Raw genomic sequence first — 18,917 nt, forward strand, 5'->3', positions numbered from 1 at the left:
AATGGACGGAGTCAGGGTTTGAGCATGGAAGAGAAGCTCCATCTTCTCCATTATGGCCTTGCGACCCTTCGGTGTCATTAGGGCACACTTGGTGCAGGTCAAGACATCGTGCTTGCATCCTAAACACATTACACAGACTTTATGGGGGTCTATGATAGACATGGTGCAGGTACAGCGGGGCACCGCTGAAACCCCGTTGCCATGACCATGGAAAAAAATTGAGCTGCAGTACGGTCGACAGCCAGTAGGCCGTGAGGGCCAAACTCAACGGTAATCGATGGAAAACGGGTAAAACCTTACCGGAGTACCGCGGACTGAGAAAAGACAGAGGAGGGACTCCTGTGGGGCAATTTAACTTTTAGTAATTCCGTGAGGAAAATTCCTGTCAGGAATCTCTTCAGCGCTCCTATACCGCGAGGCTACTGCTGTGCGGAAAAAAGAAGACTGAAGGGGGGACCTCTGCTGGCTGCAGGGTTAGTGCCATGCTGGGCATGCCCAGTAGGGGCCAAAGTTCTGGAAACTTTGACAGAAGTTTTCCGTGATTGGGCTCCATCCTGATGATGTCACCCATATGTAAGGACTACCATCCTGCTTGTCCTGTGAGAAATACCCCTAAAAATGAAATCTGAAATGTAACAAGACAGTAGAGAAAGCAGCAGTGACTCTCCAGCTAGTTGACGTCTCTCACACATACTGGGACCAACATGTGGAGACTTGTCAAAGCTCTTTCAGTGAAGAGATGTGGTGCCAGACAGAGACTACTTCTCTTTCTACACAGGAATAGAGGGCCGAAATATCAGGCCATGTCTGTCATCCTTTCAAGTGCCACATGGGTATGTAGGAGATGCGAGCTTTCCCAAATCTACGCCGTGATGCTGGGCATGGGAAAAGATATCATTCCTACAGGCTTCTGTCTCTTTCAATTTGACATCATTTGGGTATTTTCATTACTAGGTTATTTTCCTTCCTTCCTTTCATGTGTAAACAGCACAAATTATGCCAGGGAAACCTGAGAAAAATGTATATGAATTGCATCCTAAAAATAAAACAAAAATGCTCCCAGTCTGCAAGGCTTCAAGTACACCCCAAAACAAGAGACCAGATTATAAATACTACAATTTAATAATGGACACATATGCTATAGTATTTACAGTATCATAACTGCTTTTGTTTTTTGTTACTCTTGTTTTGAAATAAGCTATCCCTGAGAACAGTCTGGTTACTGAAGTACTTTCACAAATGGAGAATGGCGGTTTTTCCTCTTGCGCCCTGGCTCTGGGATGAGCATGAGGTTAAATAGTGCCACTCGTGTGGGTGGCAGGTGAGGTGTAGTGTTGCAGCTCTTGTATCATCATCATCATCTTCTTCTGGAGCAGCAGCTAAAGCTGCCGGCGCTCTGTGCTCAGTCCTGGGCAGACAGTACAACCCATTACCTTATGGATGCTGTCACTCACCAAGCCTTTCCATTCCGGCAAGACATGAAAGGGTTGAAATCAAATGCATTACTTTTTTATTTTTTCCCATGCTGGCTGGGTAGGTTTCTTTTCCCTTCCTTTTCTTTATTAGTGCTATTGGCTGGATAGCAAGAAAGTTTTCCAGGCAAAAGGAGTCCAAGGTGCGTCACCCAAATCTCTCCCGCACTAACATCATCAGTTTCTTTTTCCCTTTATAGATCTGTTTCAGGTTGTTTATGAACTGAGCAAACTGTAAGTGCCCATCGTGAGCCAGCAGGAAGGTCTCACGGGCTTTGCTTAGAAACTCAATGAACTCCCCATAGTGCCGTGGGCTGATGTGCGTAAGTCGAGAGTGGGTGGTGTTTATGTAAGCACTTATTGTGGCATCCAACAACTGGCGCAAGGGTGCTTTATCTGTGGACATAAGTTTCCCAGAGTTCCTGCGTCCAGGGATGCAGGCCAGGCCTGGTGCCGTCATGGTGCAACGCCGAAGAATGTCTGAGAGTACAGTAGCGCAGTGCACACTCTTGACAAGCAGTGGGATAATGGCAGCCAGCTCGTTCTTGCCCAAGGAGAGGCTTAGAGCACATGCCCACAGCACATCATTGATGGCAGGGTGTGTGTCCTGATTATATGCCAGGTTGAGGTGTGTCATGGCGAGAGATGCCAGTTTAAATGCCCGTAGAGGATAGCCACAATGTTCCATGTATCTAGCAATGGTGAAAAGCTGGGAGAAAGTCATCCCTGTAGAAGCAGCATCAATCACAATCTGATAGGCTGTCTCAAAAGCAATGTGATCTTTTTCACAGAGGGTGAGGGCAGATAGGGCACAATTCTGGGGATCCTTCATTGCACACTGCAGTGCCAGATTTCGCGCACATGTGGCCAGCTCCTCCCGCTGGGGATAGTCCAAGCTTAGTCTGAGGATGGTACTGTGCGACATGACTGTAGCTGCCACAATACTAGTTGCCTCAGTAGGTGTGAACAACGTGAACCAGCTCTGCAGAATGCTGACAAGGGCCCGCACACCTACAAGAGGAGAATAGAGTGCTTATGCCAATATATGAAGAAATACATAACAGCATCAACAACTCAAGTGACTACTGAAACAAATGAAAGAGCTCAGAGCTTCCAAGCACCAGCAGCCACCTTCCAGGCCCCCCTATCTGGCACCTTTTAGGGTCTCTCACTGCCTGCATTTTGAGCACTATCTGTTACCTTATTGATTTGCCCTTCAGTGTGGTCACTGATGTTGCTTCCCAATAATGACAGCTATCATTTTCTGTGCTGCTTTTACCAACCTACAGTACACATTTCTTAGAAGTAAAGTTTTAGGATCAAGGGTTTCTCTAAAGTGCTATAAACTGTGAAAGAAGACAGCACATTTGCTGATTAGTAAGGCCAGGGTATTTTAGGTGTCATCAGGTACCTACCCACTTCAGTAGCACAAGTTACCAGCCATCTGACCATCTCTTGCCTCCTCCAGTTCAGGGTGGACAGAGTCATGTGCATTACCTGCAACATGAAAAAGAACATTACCATATATCTAGAACAGGGGTCTGTGCCCACAGTCTCTCCCCTCCAGTGACAAATCTGCAAGGATCACTAAAGCCTCTCTTCATTGCACGTGTCTCTGAGGCAGTCCCCCATAGCCCCCCCTTAAGCCAGTGCAGGACCAGGCTAGGTGCCTGGTCCCCTTTAATTCCCCTTGTGAGAAAGCTCTGTGGATGGGGCCCAACAGGGGAGGAATAAGAGCTAGGACCCAGGTGGGTTAGTGAGACCAGGCCAAGGTCTCCAGGAGGAAGGCAGCTCTTTTAGAAAGCAGAGTTGCTTACCTGTAACAGGTGTTCTCACAGGACAGCAGGATGTTAGTCCTCACATATGGGTGACATCATCAGGATGGAGCACAATCACGGAACACTTTTGTCAAAGTTTCTAGAACTTTGACTTGCACCTACTGGGCATGCCCAGCATAGCACCAACCCTGCAGCCAGCAGGGGTCCCCCATCAGTCTTGTCTTATAGTAAAAAGTACATGTAGGCGAACCCAACTTCGCGGGGTGGCTCCTGCTGTCGTGTGAGAACACCTGTTACAGGTAAGCAACATTTGCTTTCTCACAGGACAAGGAGGATGGCAGTCCTCACATAAGGGTGAGTACTGAATTGAGGATGCCCGAGCAATGCACCAAATGTACCCAAAGACGTGCAACAGGTACAAGAACTGGGGTGGAATTTGGTAGAGGGCATCCTGAACCCTAACGGGTTTGCGGAAGGATGCTGGTACTTCAGTTCACAAATAAGTTGCATAGCTCAGACTGGCCGAAGATGGAATCTTGTCTGCCAGCCTGGTCTAAACAATAGTGGGCTGCGAAGGTTTGGAGAGAGCTCCAGATGTCAGCAAGCGGCACCGAGCGTAGGTGAGCTACTGATGTTGCCATGGCCCTGACAGTGTGTGCTTTAACACAGTCTTCAAGCGGAATGCCTGCCTGTTGGTAACAAAAGGAAATACAGTCCTCTAACCAGGAGGAGAGAGTCTGCTTACCCACAGGTTTACCCAATTTGATGGGATCAAAGGAAACAAACAATTGAGTGCATTTCCTGTGGGCAGCTGTACGGTCTAGATAAAATGCTAGAGCACGTTTACAGTCAAGGGTATGCAAAGCCGGGTTTGAGTGGGGCCTGGGAAAGAAAGTGGGTAGTATAATGGATTGATTGATATGAAACTCCGATACTACCTTAGGCAGAAACGTAGGGTGAGTAAGGAGTTCTACCCTAACATGCAGACTTTTAGTGTAAGGCGGGTAGGTGACTAAGGCCTGTAACTCACTAACTCACAGCCCGATCCAGTAAAGTCCGTGGGAGAGCGGACTAACGTCCGCTCTCCCGGCGCGCGCACCGGCCCCTCGCCGGTGCGAGCGATCCAGTATTTAAATTAGGCGACGCGGTGCAAACGAGGAAAAGGAGGCGCTAGGGACACTAGCGCGTCCCTAGCGCCTCCTTTTGGCCTGGAGCGGCGGCTGTCAGCGGGTTTGACAGCCGACGCTCAATTTTGCCGGCGTCGGTTCTCGAGCCCGCTGACAGCCACAGGCTCGGAAACCGGACGCCGGCAAAATTGAGCGTCCGGTTTTCGGCCCGACAGCCGCGGGCCGAATTCAAAAATTTTTTTTTTTTTTTTTTTTTTTTTTACTTTTGGGGACCTCCGACTTAATATCGCTATGATATTAAGTCGGAGGGTGCACAGAAAAGCAGTTTTTACTGCTTTTCTGTGCACTTCCCTGGCGCCGGAAGAAATTAGCGCCGACCTTTGGGCGGCGCTAATTTCTTAGAGTAAAATGTGCGGCTTGGCTGCACATTTTACTTACTGGATCGCTCGGGAATACCTAATAGGGCCATCAACATGCATTTGCATGTTGAGGGCGCTATTAGGTGCCGCGGGTGGGCCGCGTGTTTTCCTCCCCTTACTGAATAAGGGGTAAGGGAAAACACGCGTCCAGAGCAGGGTGACAGTGTGCTCCGACGGAGCACACTTTACTGGATCGACCTGTCTGCGAGCAGATGTTATCGCCAAAAGAAAAATCACCTTCCAGGTGAGATGGCGGAGATCACAGGATTGGAGAGGCTCAAACGGAGGTTTCATGAGCCGCCCCAAAACCATGTTGAGGTCCCAGGGAGGGGCCGGAGAGCGCAGTGGAGGTTTAAGGTGGAGCATGCTCTTCAAAAAGCGTGTTACAAGGGGTTGTACTGAAATAGGTACATCCCCGACACCTTTAAGGAAGGCGGCTACCAAACTGACATGTACCCTTATAGAAGAAGTTTGGAGACCTGACTGACAGATGCCAGAGATAGTCCAAAAACTTCGGTGTGGAACAAGTGAAGGGATCGATGGACATGAGAGTACACCATACCGTAAACCTGTTCCATTTGTAACGATAAGACTGCCTTGTAGAAGGCTTTCGTGAAGTTACTAGGACATGGGAAACCGGCTCTGAAAGGTTACAGGGGTGGGCAATTCCAGTCCTCGAGGGCCACAAACCTGTCGAGGTTTTAGGGGTTTTAGGATATCCTAATGAATATGCATGACATAGATTTGCATACAACTGAGGCAGAGTGCATGCAAATCTCTCTCATGCATATTCATTAGGGATATCCTGAAAACCAGACTGGTTTGTGGCCCTCGAGGACCGGAAGTGCCCACCCCTGGGTTAAGAGGTTGAAGTATTAACCTTTCAACATCCAGGCAGACAGGGAGAGGGCCTGGAGGTCGGGGTGACAAAGGCAGCCGTTGATCTGAGTGATCAGAAGCAGGTCCTTCCCCAGAGGGATGTGCCGGTGTACTGATAGGTCGTGGAGAATTGGAAACCAGACCTAGCGTGGCCAATGAGGGGCTATGAGAATCATTAGTCCCTTGTCGCTTTGCAACTTCACGAGAGTCTTTGAAATGAGTGGAAGTGGAGGGTACGCATAAAGGAGACCACTGGCCCACGAGAGGGAGAAAGAGTCTCTTGGCTGAAGGTGTTGGCTGCGAGTGAGAGAGCAGAAGTTCCCTATTTTGCGGTTGTGGATTGACGCAAAGAGGTCTATGTGAGGGTAACCCCAACGTCGGAATATTGAGTCCGCTACTGTGGGGTTGAGAGATCACTCGTGCAGATGAAAGGTGCGACTCAGCTTGTCTGCCAACACATTGTCCACTCCCGGCAAGAAGGTGGCCCTGAGGTACATTGAGTGGGAAAGAGCTTCCGCCCATATCTGCGCAGCTTCCTGACACAGGAGGTAGGAGCCCGTTTTCCCTTGCTTGTTGATGTACCACATGGCCACCTGGTTGTCTGTTTGAATCAAGATAACCTGGTTGGAAAGGTGATCCTGAAAAGCCCTGAGAGCATATCTGACTGCACGAAGCTCCAGGAGATTTATTTGGTGTTTGGCTTCTTCTGGAGACCAAATACCCTGAGTTTGCAGGTTTGCAACATGTGCACCCCAGTCGAGGTTGGAGGCATCTGTTGTCAAGGTTATTCGAGGTTCTGGAGCCTGAAATGGAAGGCCTTGAAGAAGATTGGATTGGTTTATCCACCACGCCAGCGTTAAGTGGAGCTGGTTGGTGATGTGGACAATGGTGAACATTGGCTGAGAAGACTGAATTCACTGTGATTTTAGAGTCCACTGCAGTACTCTCATGGCAAGGTGAGCCATGGGAGTGACATGCACAGAGGAGGCCATATTACCCAGTAAAATCAGAAAATGACATGCAGTTGAGTGTTGTCGAGACTGCAGGCAATGGCCCAGAGAAGCGAGAGTGAGAGCTCGATCCTGAGGTAGGAAGGCTTTCACTTTTATAGTGTCCAAGTCGGCCCCTATGAACGACTTGGTTTGAGAGGGAACTAGCCTGGATTTTGGATAGTTTATGAGAAAACCTAGGGAGATCAGGGTATGCCACGTGAGACGTAGGGACGTCAGTGCAGCTTGCTGAGTGGGAGCCCTGATCAACCAATCATCGAGACAGGGGTAGACATGGACACTAACTCCTGAGAAAGGCAGCTACCACTGCAAGGCACTTGGTGAAGACTTGTGGGGCAGATGCTAGGCCGAATGGTAACATTCGATATCGGAAGTGTTTTGGGCCTACTAGGAATCGCAGGAATCAACGATGTGACGGAGTAATGGAAATATGTGTAGGCGTCCTGGAGGTCTAGAGAGCAGAGCCAGTCTTCCCTTTGGAGAAGGGGAAGAAGAGAACCCAAGGTCACCATCTTGAACTTTTCTCTTTGTAGGTATTTAAGGTGCGAAAATCCAGTATTGGGCGACCACCACCTGACTTTTTTGGTATCAGGAAATACCGGGAATAGAACCCCTGCCCCTGTTGGGAAAGGGGCACTGGTTCTATTGCTCAGGACTGGAGGAGGAGGGAGACCTCCTGCTCCAGGAGCGGTGAGTGGTCAGATGTTCCCCATGTCAGCCGAGGTGGGGAATCCGGTGGAACAGAGAGAAAGTGGAGGTGATAACCTTGGGTTATTACAGCGAGTACCCACTGATCTGTGATAGTGTGCCATGGTTTGGAGAAGTGGCACAACCGGCCTCCGACGGGAATAGCCGGAAGTGGAGGCTGGGTACTGCTCTCTAGGAAGGAGTCAAAAGCAAGACACTGGACCTGGCTGGGAGGCTGGCTGTGACTTCTGTACTCGAGTTTGCTTGGATTGGCCTTTTTGGTAAGGCTTAGAAGCTTGAGCCCTAGACGCCGGGGGATAGAATCTCCTTTGCCGGTAGAATTGTCTCTTGGAGTCTCTTCTAAAAGAACGTTTGGAAGAGGAAGAGATATCAGAAGGCAGTAAGGAGAGCTGGCGCAGAGTCTCTTGGTGGTCATTGAGCTGTGCCACTGCTTCTTGAATCTTTTCTCCGAAAAGATTATCCCCAGCACAGGGCAAGTCAGCTAACCTGTCCTGTACTTCTGGTCTGAGGTCTGTAGACTTTAGCCAGGCCCATCTCCTCGCACTAATTCCTGCCGCCGAAACTCTGGAGGTGGTGTCGAAGATGTCATATGCCGAACGTAATTCATGTTTGGCAGCATCTAGACTCTTTTGAGCTAGGGCATGAAGATGGTCCTGGAATTGCAGAGGTAAGTTTTCAGCAAATTCCTGAATCTTCGTAAACAAGGCCCTATTGTACTGGGTCATGTATAATTGATAGGAAGCAATGCGAGAGATGAGCATTGACCCATGAAATACTAGTCTTCGAAACGCATCCAGAAGTTTGTTCTTTTCCTGGGGGAATGGAAGAGTGGGGTTTGAGCATCGTGCCTTCTTCTGGGCTGACTCCACTACTACTGAATGATGATCTAGTTGAGCTCTCTGGAAGCCAAGGGCTGGCTGAACTAGATAGGTGGCATCTGCCTTACAGTTAACAGGTGCCACAGAGCCAGGGTGCTCCCAATTTCTCTTTAAAAGGTCTAAAAGGATGTCCTGAATAGGGATAGGCATGATTTCCTTAGGAGCATCGAGAAATTGGAGAAGTTGTAACATCTGATTCCTAGAGTCCTCTTCAGTCAGAAGCTGGAAAGGAACTGTTTCAGACATTTAACAAAGTTGATAAAGGACAAGTCCTCTGGAGGAGAATGCTTCCTTTCATCAGGAGAGGGCTGTGAAGTCAGATAGTCTGAATCCTGGGACGAATCATCGGTCCAGGGATTGTATGGCTCATCACCAGCTCCCATATCTTCATCAGAAGGGAGTAACGGTGTTATTCCGGAAGGTACGGGCCTAGGCATCGATGGCTTTGGAAGTGGGACCGAAGGCATCGATGGAGGCAAAGGCATCGACAGAATCGGTGACATCGATGGATGCGTCGGTGGTAGCACTCCGGAGGGCAGAATGGATATCTGTGATTCTTCTTCTTCTTCAGATGACAAGGGTATCGGTGAGGAAGGAATCGGGGCCATCGGTTCTCTCGGATGCACCAGTAGAAGGGCACAGATTAACTTGTGCATTCTTACGGTGAAAGCGCCATGGGTATCGGATCAGTGGCCGGCTCGGGAACAGACACCGATGGAGGTTTGAACCCCTGGATCATCTGATCCAATTCCTCATGGAAACCTGGGGCATGGATACCCGGTTCCGGAGAAGGAGGCAGCACTGGTGTAGCTGGAGGATCCACCGGTGAAGGTGGAATTGCGGATCCCAGCACCTGTCCAGGTGAGGAATGCCTCGGTGACCCAGAAACAGAAGAGGATGGGGCCTTTTCTGTTCGGGACTTCTTTGTCGGTGGCTCAGATGTCGATGCCGAGGGCTTGCCTGTATCGGTGGCCTGAGCTTTACGGTGGCGGTGTCAAATGTTTTTCTCGATGTTCCCCTCGGTCTTTCTCCTGAGGAGGAACAGAGGGGGGTCGACACCCGCGGAGTTGTCAAAGCCGGGCGGGCAGCAGCGGTTTCTCAGTGCTGGTGCGAGGTAGACAGTACTGGTTCAGACGACATCAAAGCTATCGATGGCGACGGGGTTTTTGGCTGAAAGAGAAGTCCCATCTTTTTCAGCCTAGCCTTGCGACCCTTTCGTGTCATTTGGGCACATTTGGTGCAAGTAAGGACATCATGGTCGGACCTCAAACACATCAGACAGACCGTGTGAGGGTCGGTGATGGACATCGTTCGAGTGCAATCAGGGCACAGAGGGAAACCAGACGCCATGGCCTCAACAAAATGTAGCCACGGTGCGGTCGATGGCCAGTAGGTCGCGAGAGAAAATCTCAACGGGAATCGACCACAAGCAAGTAAAAAAAAACTTACCATTCGACTGCGGGACAAAGATATAGATAAGGGGACCCCTGTGGGGTAAAACTTTTTTGAATTTTTTGAAGAAGTTCCGTGAGGAAAATCCCTGTCAGGAATCTCTGAAGAGCTCAACCCGCGTGGCTACTGCTGCGCGGAAAAAAGAAGACTGAAGGGGGACCCCTGCTGGCTGCAGGGTTGGTGCTAAGCTGGGCATGCTCAGTAGGTGCCAGTCAAAGTTCTGGAAACTTTGACAAGTGTTCCGTGATTGGGCTCCATCCTGATGATGTCACCCATATGTGAGGACTACCATCCTGCTTGTCCTGTGAGAATATTGCTGTCCAAACACTGAGCTGTAACGAAACTGGGTGAGTACTGAAGAAAGCAGTACTAACTGTGAGCAATTGGAGTACACTGTTCTGAAGGTATAGGCATCTACTAAAGCGGGGAGTAGCTGGCTTGTTACGGCGGTTACTACCCCAAACCAAATGTGCCTGATACTTCACTTTAGATGCATATCCAGCATAGCTCTCTGCTTCAACGGCAGGGGAGAAGAAAAACAACCAATAAGGGCTGTATAACATAGTCTGGGTTAAAACAAATAAGCATGGGTGTAGCTTGCTTATTGCGGCGGTTACTACCCCTACTACCCCCTAACTAATCAAGCTAGATATTTCACTTGGATGCAGCTCCATCACTGCTCTCTACATTAATGGTGGGGGAGGAAGGGAAATAGAACCAAGAGCTAAAAGAAACAGATAAGTATGAGAGAAAAAATGTGTGAAGCTTGCTGGGCAGACTGGATGGGCCGTTTGGTCTTCTTCTGCCGTCATTTCTATGTTTCTATGTTTCTATGTATGTGTTAAAATGGCAAATAAAGATAGTGTGTTTTAAGATCGGCTGGAGTCAGTCAAGGTTTGTGCTAGGGAATTGTCTCATTCTCACAGTCTCCCTTTTCCTTACAAAAAGGAATAGAAGCCATAACTGCGGAGCTGTGATATCTCAGTTAGCCCTGCAGGAGATTTTCAGCAAACCCTCTACAGCAGGAGCAAACCTGATCTCCAGATCCTACATTCTTTGATACATTCATGTTCTCCTCTTTAATACCATCTCCCCATCTTTTAAAAACAAATAAACTTTACAGTATTCAAAAAAAAAAAATGCAAAGAATGACTTCAACCAAAGATCTGTGCAAGTTGCAAAGCCCTCACATGCACACTGTTCTACAACTGGTCAAGCCCAGCATCTTCAATCATTACCCAGGGTAATTACTGCTAGTCTCACTGCATCCCTCACCAATGTGATAGCCTCAGTGTCTACCCTAAGCCTGCCTAACTACTTGAGGTTGTCCCAGCCCACCACTAGTGCTGTGGGCCCCCTTTCTGCACTATCTGCAACCAGGTCTGGATTTAGAAATAGTCAACATAGGCAACTGCCCATTCTGCCAAATATCCAGGCCATACAGAAGCCTACTTCTGCTTGCTTTAGAGTCATGTACTGGCACAGTTTCAAAGTGGTGCCACGGTGCCTATGGACACCAAAATCTTAAATCCAGCCCTGCCTGCACCTTCAGTGGTTTATTTCCTCTCCCCACCTCCCAAGGTGGTCTGCAGCTTGCTCACTACCATGTAGTTCCACTCTGCAATCTCTGAGCTCCAGAGTACCAACTGCCACAATACTGTTCTTGCTGGGGTGAAGGAAGCCAGTTAATCCCAAAAAAAGTAGTGTGGGGGCTGCCAGCTCCATAAAGGGCAAGCTGGAGAGTGGAACCACATGGTCGTGAACACAGTGCAGACTTCCTGGGGAGAAGAGAAGAAACAAAGCCACCGATAGAACAGGAAAGGAGTAAAGGATGATAGCAACGGCAGGTGATTACAGAAAGGGAAGGAAGCTGGGAGTGCAGACAGGCAAGGAAGGATGCAGCAGAGGGTAAATTGTGAGGGAGTTACAGGAGAAAGGAAGCTAGCAGTGATGTAGTCAGAACTCTCTTTCTGGCTGGGCATTACAGCATACAGGTTTGAGCCATGGTAGTTATGCACTTATACTCTGAAAAAAACTGCTTCTCAACTAGGAACTGTAAGGACAGGATGTGCAGAGTTTTCAAGGAACCCCCATGGTATCTGTGCCTCTCCTGAGCCCCGCTACTTGTGGTGAAACAACTTTCAACAACTAACAGGCCGATACAGTAAAATCGGCGGGAGAGCCGGCGCTCCAAGGCGAGCGCCCACTCTCCCAAAGCGCGCACTCGAGTATTTAAATGAGGGCCCGCGGTAAAAGAAGGCGCTAGGGACACTAGCGCGACCCTAGCGCCTCCTTTTTGACAGGAGCGGCGGCTGTCAGCGGGTTTGACAGCCAACGCTCAATTTTGCTGGCGTTGGTGCTTGAGCCCGCTGACAGCCACAGGTTCGGAAAACGGACGCCGGCATAATTGAGCGTCCGTCTTCCGACCCGCGGGCAGATTTAAATTTTTTATTTATTTATTTATTTTTTTAATTTTGGGTACAGAAAAGCATTTTTTTCTGCTTTTCTGTACACTTTCCCGGTGCCGGCAGAAATTAACGCCAGCCTTTGGGCAGGTGTTAATTTCTGAAAGTAAAATGTGCGGCTTGGCTGCACATTTTACTTACTGAATCGCGCGGGAATAACTAATAGGGCCATCAACATGCATTTGCATGTTTCGGGCGCTATTAGTTTCGGGGGGGTTGGCCGCACATTTTCAACGCGCTATTACCCCTTACTGTATAAGGGGTAAGAATAGCGCGTCAAAAGCACGCTGCCAATCGCAGGTTAACAGTGCGCTCCGCCGGAGCTCCCTCCCTCGTGGGTTCCATTACTGGAGCGCACTGTACTGTATCGGCCTTAAAGTAGAAAAAAACATTTTATAACCAGTTTAGGTACTGGTTATAAGTGTTAACTGTTTAAAAACCAAAAGTCAAGGAGAAAGGGGTTTACAGTGGGCTCAGGCAGGATAAGACCTGTGACCCACAGACACCAGTTCTTGACAGCTGTGCAGTCCACAAGATTACCCCCTCACTCACATAGGGCATTAAGGAACTCAAAAAACAGAATTACAGTAGGCTCTGGTAGAATCAGACCTGTGATGCGGAGACACACACTGTATCAAGTGACACAAGTGCAAAAAGCCTTCTCTGTATTAGTTATTGAAGAAGCTCTTGCGAAAGAGATTGAAGTGATATCCGAAAAGAAAGAAGAAACCCAATGCATACAGAAATGTCACCCCCCAAATACAAATGCAAAGGAAAAGGGTGAAGTGGATAACAAAATTCAACTAAATAAGACACAAAAGGAGTCCAACAAAAGCTTAACCTGAACGAGAAAAGCTGGAAAGCTATGAGCACAAATGCTCGTAGTTTAGTCAATAAAATCCCAGAGCTGCAAGCCCTAATGGTAGAGGCGAACTTGGACATTGTTGCTATCATAGAGACGGGGTTCACGGAATCTCATGATTGGGATACAGCAATACCAGGCTATAACTTGTTAAGGAAGGACAGAGAGGACAGGAAAGGGGGAGGAGTGGCTCTTTATGTCAGAAACAATATCCAAGCATCTGAACTGGAAGGAAGATGGGCAAAGAAGAAGCACTATGGGCCGACCTAAAAAAAAGATGATGGGGCATCTGTTTTTATTGGAGTAGTTTTCAGGCCTCCAAATCATATGGAAGAGCTTGATAGAGATCTGGTTGAAGACATCCAAAAGATGGGAAAGAAGGGAGAAGTGGTGATTGTTGGAGGAGATTTTAATCTGCCGGATGTAGACTGGAGAATCCCTTCAATGGAATCTAACAATAGTAGAGACATAGTGGATGCCCTGCAAGGGGCTCTGTTCAAACAAATGGTAATGGAACCCACGAGGGAGGGAGCTACATTTGATTTAGTGCTCACCAATGGAGATAATGTCTCTAATGTCCAGGTGGGTGCCCACCTCAGCACCAGTGATCAAACAGTATGGTTTCATATCACAAATAGGATACGGAGAAGTTACACGAAGACCCGAGTTTTGCAGTTCAAAAACACAAACTTTGATGAAATGGGGAAGTATCTAGAAGAACTAGAATGATGGCAGAACAACAGAGATGTGGAACAATGGACCAAAAAAAGGAAAATTAGTTTCTTACCTGATAATTTTCGTTCCTGTAGTACCTAGGATCAGTCCAGACTGCTGGGTTATGCCTCCCCTCCAGCAGATGGAGTCAGAGAAAAGCTGAAAAGCACCCCCTAGATATACTGGTGTGCCACCTGCGATCCCTCAGTATAATCAACATCAAAGCAGAATGAAACACATAATCATCCACTCATGCTGAATAGTAAACTTTTTTTTTTTTTTTAACAAAACCAATGACATAAGAACATAAGAACATAAGAAAATGCCATACTGGGTCAGACCAAGGGTCCATCAAGCCCAGCATCCTGTTTCCAACAGAGGCCAATCCAGGCCATAAGAACCTGGCAAGTACCCAAAAACTAAGTCTATTCCATGTAACCATTGCTAATGGCAGTGGCTATTCTCTAAGTGAACTTAATAGCAGGTAATGGACTTCTCCTCCAAGAACTTATCCAATCCTTTTTTAAACACAGCTATACTTACTGCACGAACCACATTCTCTGGCAACAAATTCCAGAGTAATTGTGCGTTGAGTAAAAAAGAACTTTCTCCGATTAGTTTTAAATGTGCCCCATGCTAACTTCATGGAGTGTCCCCTAGTCTTTCTACTATCCGAAAGAGTAAATAACCGATTCACATCTACCCGTTCTAGACCTCTCATGATTTTAAACACCTCTATCATATCCCCCCTCAGTCGTCTCTTCTCCAAGCTGAAAAGTCCTAACCTCTTTAGTCTTTCCTCATAGGGGAGTTGTTCCATTCCCCTTATCATTTTGGTAGCCCTTCTCTGTACCTTCTCCATCGCAATTATATCTTTTTTGAGATGCGGCGACCAGAATTGTACACAGTTTTCAAGGTGCGGTCTCACCATGGAGCGATACAGAGGCATTATGACATTTTCCGTTTTATTCATCATTCCTTTTCTAATAATTCCCAACATTCTGTTTGCTTTTTTGACTGCCGCAGCACACTGAACCGACGATTTCAATGTGTTATCCACTATGACACCTAGATCTCTTTCTTGGGTTGTAGCACCTAATATGGAACCCAACATCGTGTAATTATAGCATGGGTTATTTTTCCCTATATGCATCACCTTGCACTTATCCACATTAAATTTCATCTGCCATTTGGATGCCCAATTTTCCAGTCTCACAAGGCCTTCCTGCAATTTATCACAATCTGCTTGTGATTTAACTACTCTGAACAATTTTGTGTCATCTGCAAATTTGATTATCTCACTCGTCGTATTTCTTTCCAGATCATTTACAAATATATTGAACAGTAAGGGTCCCAATACAGATCCCTGAGGCACTCCACTGTCCACTCCCTTCCACTGAGAAAATTGCCCATTTAATCCTACTCTCTGTTTCCTGTCTTTTAGCCAGTTTGCAATCCACGAAAGGACATCGCCACCTATCCCATGACTTTTTACTTTTCCTAGAAGCCTCTCATGAGGAACTTTGTCAAACGCCTTCTGAAAATCCAAGTATACTATATCTACCGGTTCACCTTTATCCACATGTTTATTAACTCCTTCAAAAAAGTGAAGCAGATTTGTGAGGCAAGACTTGCCCTGGGTAAAGCCATGCTGACTTTGTTCCATTAAACCATGTCTTTCTATATGTTCTGTGATTTTGATGTTTAGAACACTTTCCACTATTTTTCCTGGCACTGAAGTCAGGCTAACCGGTCTGTAGTTTCCCGGATCGCCCCTGGAGCCCTTTTTAAATATTGGGGTTACATTTGCTATCCTCCAGTCTTCAGGTACAATGGATGATTTTAATGATAAGTTACAAATTTTTACTAATAGGTCTGAAATTTCATTTTTTAGTTCCTTTTGAACTCTGGGGTGTATACCATCCGGTCCAGGTGATTTACTACTCTTCAGTTTGTCAATCAGGCCTAGCACATCTTCTAGGTTCACCGTGATTTGATTCAGTCCATCTGAATCATTACCCATGAAAACCTTCTCCATTACGGGTACCTCCCCAACATCCTCTTCAGTAAACACCGAAGCAAAGAAATCATTTAATCTTTCCGCGATGGCCTTATCTTCTCTAAGTGCCCCTTTAACCCCTCGATCATCTAACGGTCCAACTGACTCCCTCACAGGCTTTCTGCTGCGGATATATTTAAAAAAGTTTTTACTGTGAGTTTTTGCCTCTACAGCCAACTTCTTTTCAAATTCTCTCTTAGCCTGTCTTATCAATGTCTTACATTTAACTTGCCAATGTTTATGCTTTATCCTATTTTCTTCTGTTGGATCCTTCTTCCAATTTTTGAATGAAGATCTTTTGGCTAAAATAGCTTCTTTCACCTCCCCTTTTAACCATGCCGGTAATCGTTTTGCCTTCTTTCCACCTTTCTTAATGTGTGGAATACATCTGGACTGTGCTTCTAGAATGGTATTTTTTAACAATGACCCCGCCTCTTGGACATTTTTTACTTTTGTAGCTGCTCCTTTCAGTTTTTTTCTAACAATTTTTCTCATTTTATCAAAGTTTCCCTTTTGAAAGTTTAGCACGAGAGCCTTGGATTTGCACACTGTTCCTTTTCCAGTCATTAAATCAAATTTGATCATATTATGATCACTATTGCCAAGCGGCCCCCACCACCGTTACCTCTCTCACCAAGTCCTGTGCTCCACTGAGAATTAGATCTAAAATTGCTCCCTCTCTCGTCGGTTCCTGAACCAATTGCTCCATAAAGCTATCATTTATTCCATCCAGGAACGTTATCTCTCTAGCGTGACCCGATGATACATTTACCCAGTCTATATTGGGGTAATTGAAGTCTCCCATTATTACTGCACTACCAATTTGGTTAGCTTCCCTAATTTCTCTTAGCATTTCACTGTCCATCTCACCATCTTGACCAGGTGGACGGTAGTATACCCCTATCACTATAGTCTTCCCTGACACACAAGGGATTTCTACCCATAAAGATTCAATTTTGTATTTAGTCTCATGCAGGATGTTTATCCTGTTGGACTCTATGCCATCCCGGACATAAAGCGCCACACCTCCTCCCGACTGCTCCTCTCTGTCATTGCGATATAATTTGTACCCCGGTATAGCACTGTCCCATTGGTTATCCTCTTTCCACCATGTCTCTGAGATGCCAATTAAGTCTATGTCATCATTTACTGCTATACATTCTAATTCTCCCATCTTACTTCTTAGACTTCTGGCATTAGCATACAAACATTTCAAAGTTTGTTTTTTGTTTGTATTTTTATTCTGCTTTTTAATTGATAGGGATAAGTTAGAATTTTTTAGCTCAGGTGAGTTTTTAGTTACAGGCACTTGGACTACTTTTCTAATTATTGGAACCTCACTGTCGGGATGCCCTAATTCTAATGCATCATTAGTATCCTTTAAAGATACATCTCTCCGAACCATGCGCTGCTGAGCGACTGTCGGCTTTCCCCTTTGTTCTAGTTTAAAAGCTGCTCTATCTCCTTTTTAAAGGAGTAGAGAAATTGCTCTGAAAATACAAATAACCTGTCTCCCTACCTGAAAACAGAAAACTTCGCATAACTTGCCGAAACATACACAGCAATGCGCATGCCTATACTCTGCAGCGGCAGGAACTGTAAAGAGACAAAAGAACCGAAAGAATACAAGCGGACTCTCCCGTAATAGCCAGACTTGGGCGGGCATCTGGACTGATCCTAGGTACTACAGGAATGAAAATTATCAGGTAAGAACATAATTTTCCTTTCCCTGTACGTACCAGGATCAGTCCAGACTGCTGGGATGTACCCGAGCCACCTTAAATGGGGTGGGACTCGGAGAGTCCCGCTCAAAGCACACTGCTGCCAAAAGAATCCGCCGATGGATCCCTGACATCTAACCGATAATGCCTAGCAAATGTGTGCAATGACTTCCAAGTGGCCGCCCTGCAAATTGCCTGGGGCAACACAAACTGACTTTCAGCCCATGATGCCGCCTAAGATCGGAGAGAGTGAGTCTTAAGACCTTCAGGTACAGGATGTCCGTGACGGATGTATGCGGAAGCAATCGCGCCCTTCAACCAGCGGGCGAGAGTAGTCTTGGAAGCCTGATGTCCCTTCTTTGGAGCATTCCACAAAACAAATAGATGATCCGACCGTCGAAAATCATTAGTTACCTCCAAGTACCTCAAAAGTGTCCGACGGATATCCAAGCGCCTCAGGTCTCGACCGTGAGAAGAGCGGACATCCTCCTCCGAGAAGGCAGGTAATTCCACCGCCTGATTGACGTGGAAGTCCGAAACCACCTTCAGCATGAAGGATGGTACCGTCCGTAGGGATACTCCTGACTCTTATTCGCAAAAATGGCTCTCTGCACAATAATGCCTGAAGTTCTGAAACGCGACGCGCTGAACAAATAGCCACTAGAAATACTGTTTTAAGAGTTAAATCCTTCAAAGTGGCTCTCTTGATAGGTTCAAATGGTGAAGCACAGAGGCCACTGAGAACCAAATTCAAGCTCCAGGATGGACAAAGCGCCCTCACTGGAGGATGTAAATTCCTAACCTCGCTTACAAAACGAGCAACATCCGGGTGACAGGCAAGAGAAGAACCCTCAATCTTGCCCCACAAACAGCCCAGGGCACACAAAGCAAACTGTAAGCTTGGCCCTTTTTCAAGCTGTCCTGCAAAAACGCGAGAATATGCCTTATAGAGGCCCTCCGTGGGGACAACTTCAACCCACTGCACCAGGAGTCAAAAACCTTCCAAACTCTAGCATAGGCGAGGGACGTCGAGGTCTTGTGCGCTCTAAGAAGAGTGGAAATCACAGCTTCCAGGTAACCCTTCTTTCTCAGTTGTCTCCTTTCATAAGCCAAGCTGCTAGACAAAAGCGATCTGCTAGATCGAAAAATACTGGACCCTGTCGCAGAAGATTCGGGAGATGTCCGAGACGCAAAGGACCGTCTATCACCAGGTTGATTAGATCCGCGAACCATGGCCTTCTTGGCCACTCCAGAGCCACTAGAATGACCAGACCCTGGTGGGACTCTACGCGCCTTAGAACCTTTCCCACCAGAGGCCACGGGGGAAACACATAAAAAAGGATGTTTGGAGGCCACGGAAGTGCCAGAGCATC

The 18,917-nt window shown here is 47.1% G+C and overlaps 1 protein-coding gene across 1 annotated transcript in view; it reads right to left on the reverse strand.

Annotated features, from left to right (window-relative positions):
• Positions 1 to 493: 493 nt before the first annotated feature.
• ZSWIM5 (zinc finger SWIM-type containing 5) overlaps positions 494 to 18,917 on the reverse strand; it is a 200,297-nt gene continuing 181,873 nt past the window's right edge. The window contains exons 13-14 of the mRNA XM_029618845.1: positions 2,888 to 2,969; positions 494 to 2,483 (exon numbers count right to left, since the gene is read on the reverse strand). Of these exons, the coding sequence (XP_029474705.1) occupies positions 1,621 to 2,483; positions 2,888 to 2,969 (945 nt within the window). The 3' untranslated portion in view covers positions 494 to 1,620. The remainder of the gene's footprint in view (positions 2,484 to 2,887; positions 2,970 to 18,917) is intronic.

Source organism: Rhinatrema bivittatum, chromosome 10 (assembly GCF_901001135.1).
Source record: "Rhinatrema bivittatum chromosome 10, aRhiBiv1.1, whole genome shotgun sequence".
NCBI lineage: Eukaryota > Metazoa > Chordata > Amphibia > Gymnophiona > Rhinatrematidae > Rhinatrema > Rhinatrema bivittatum.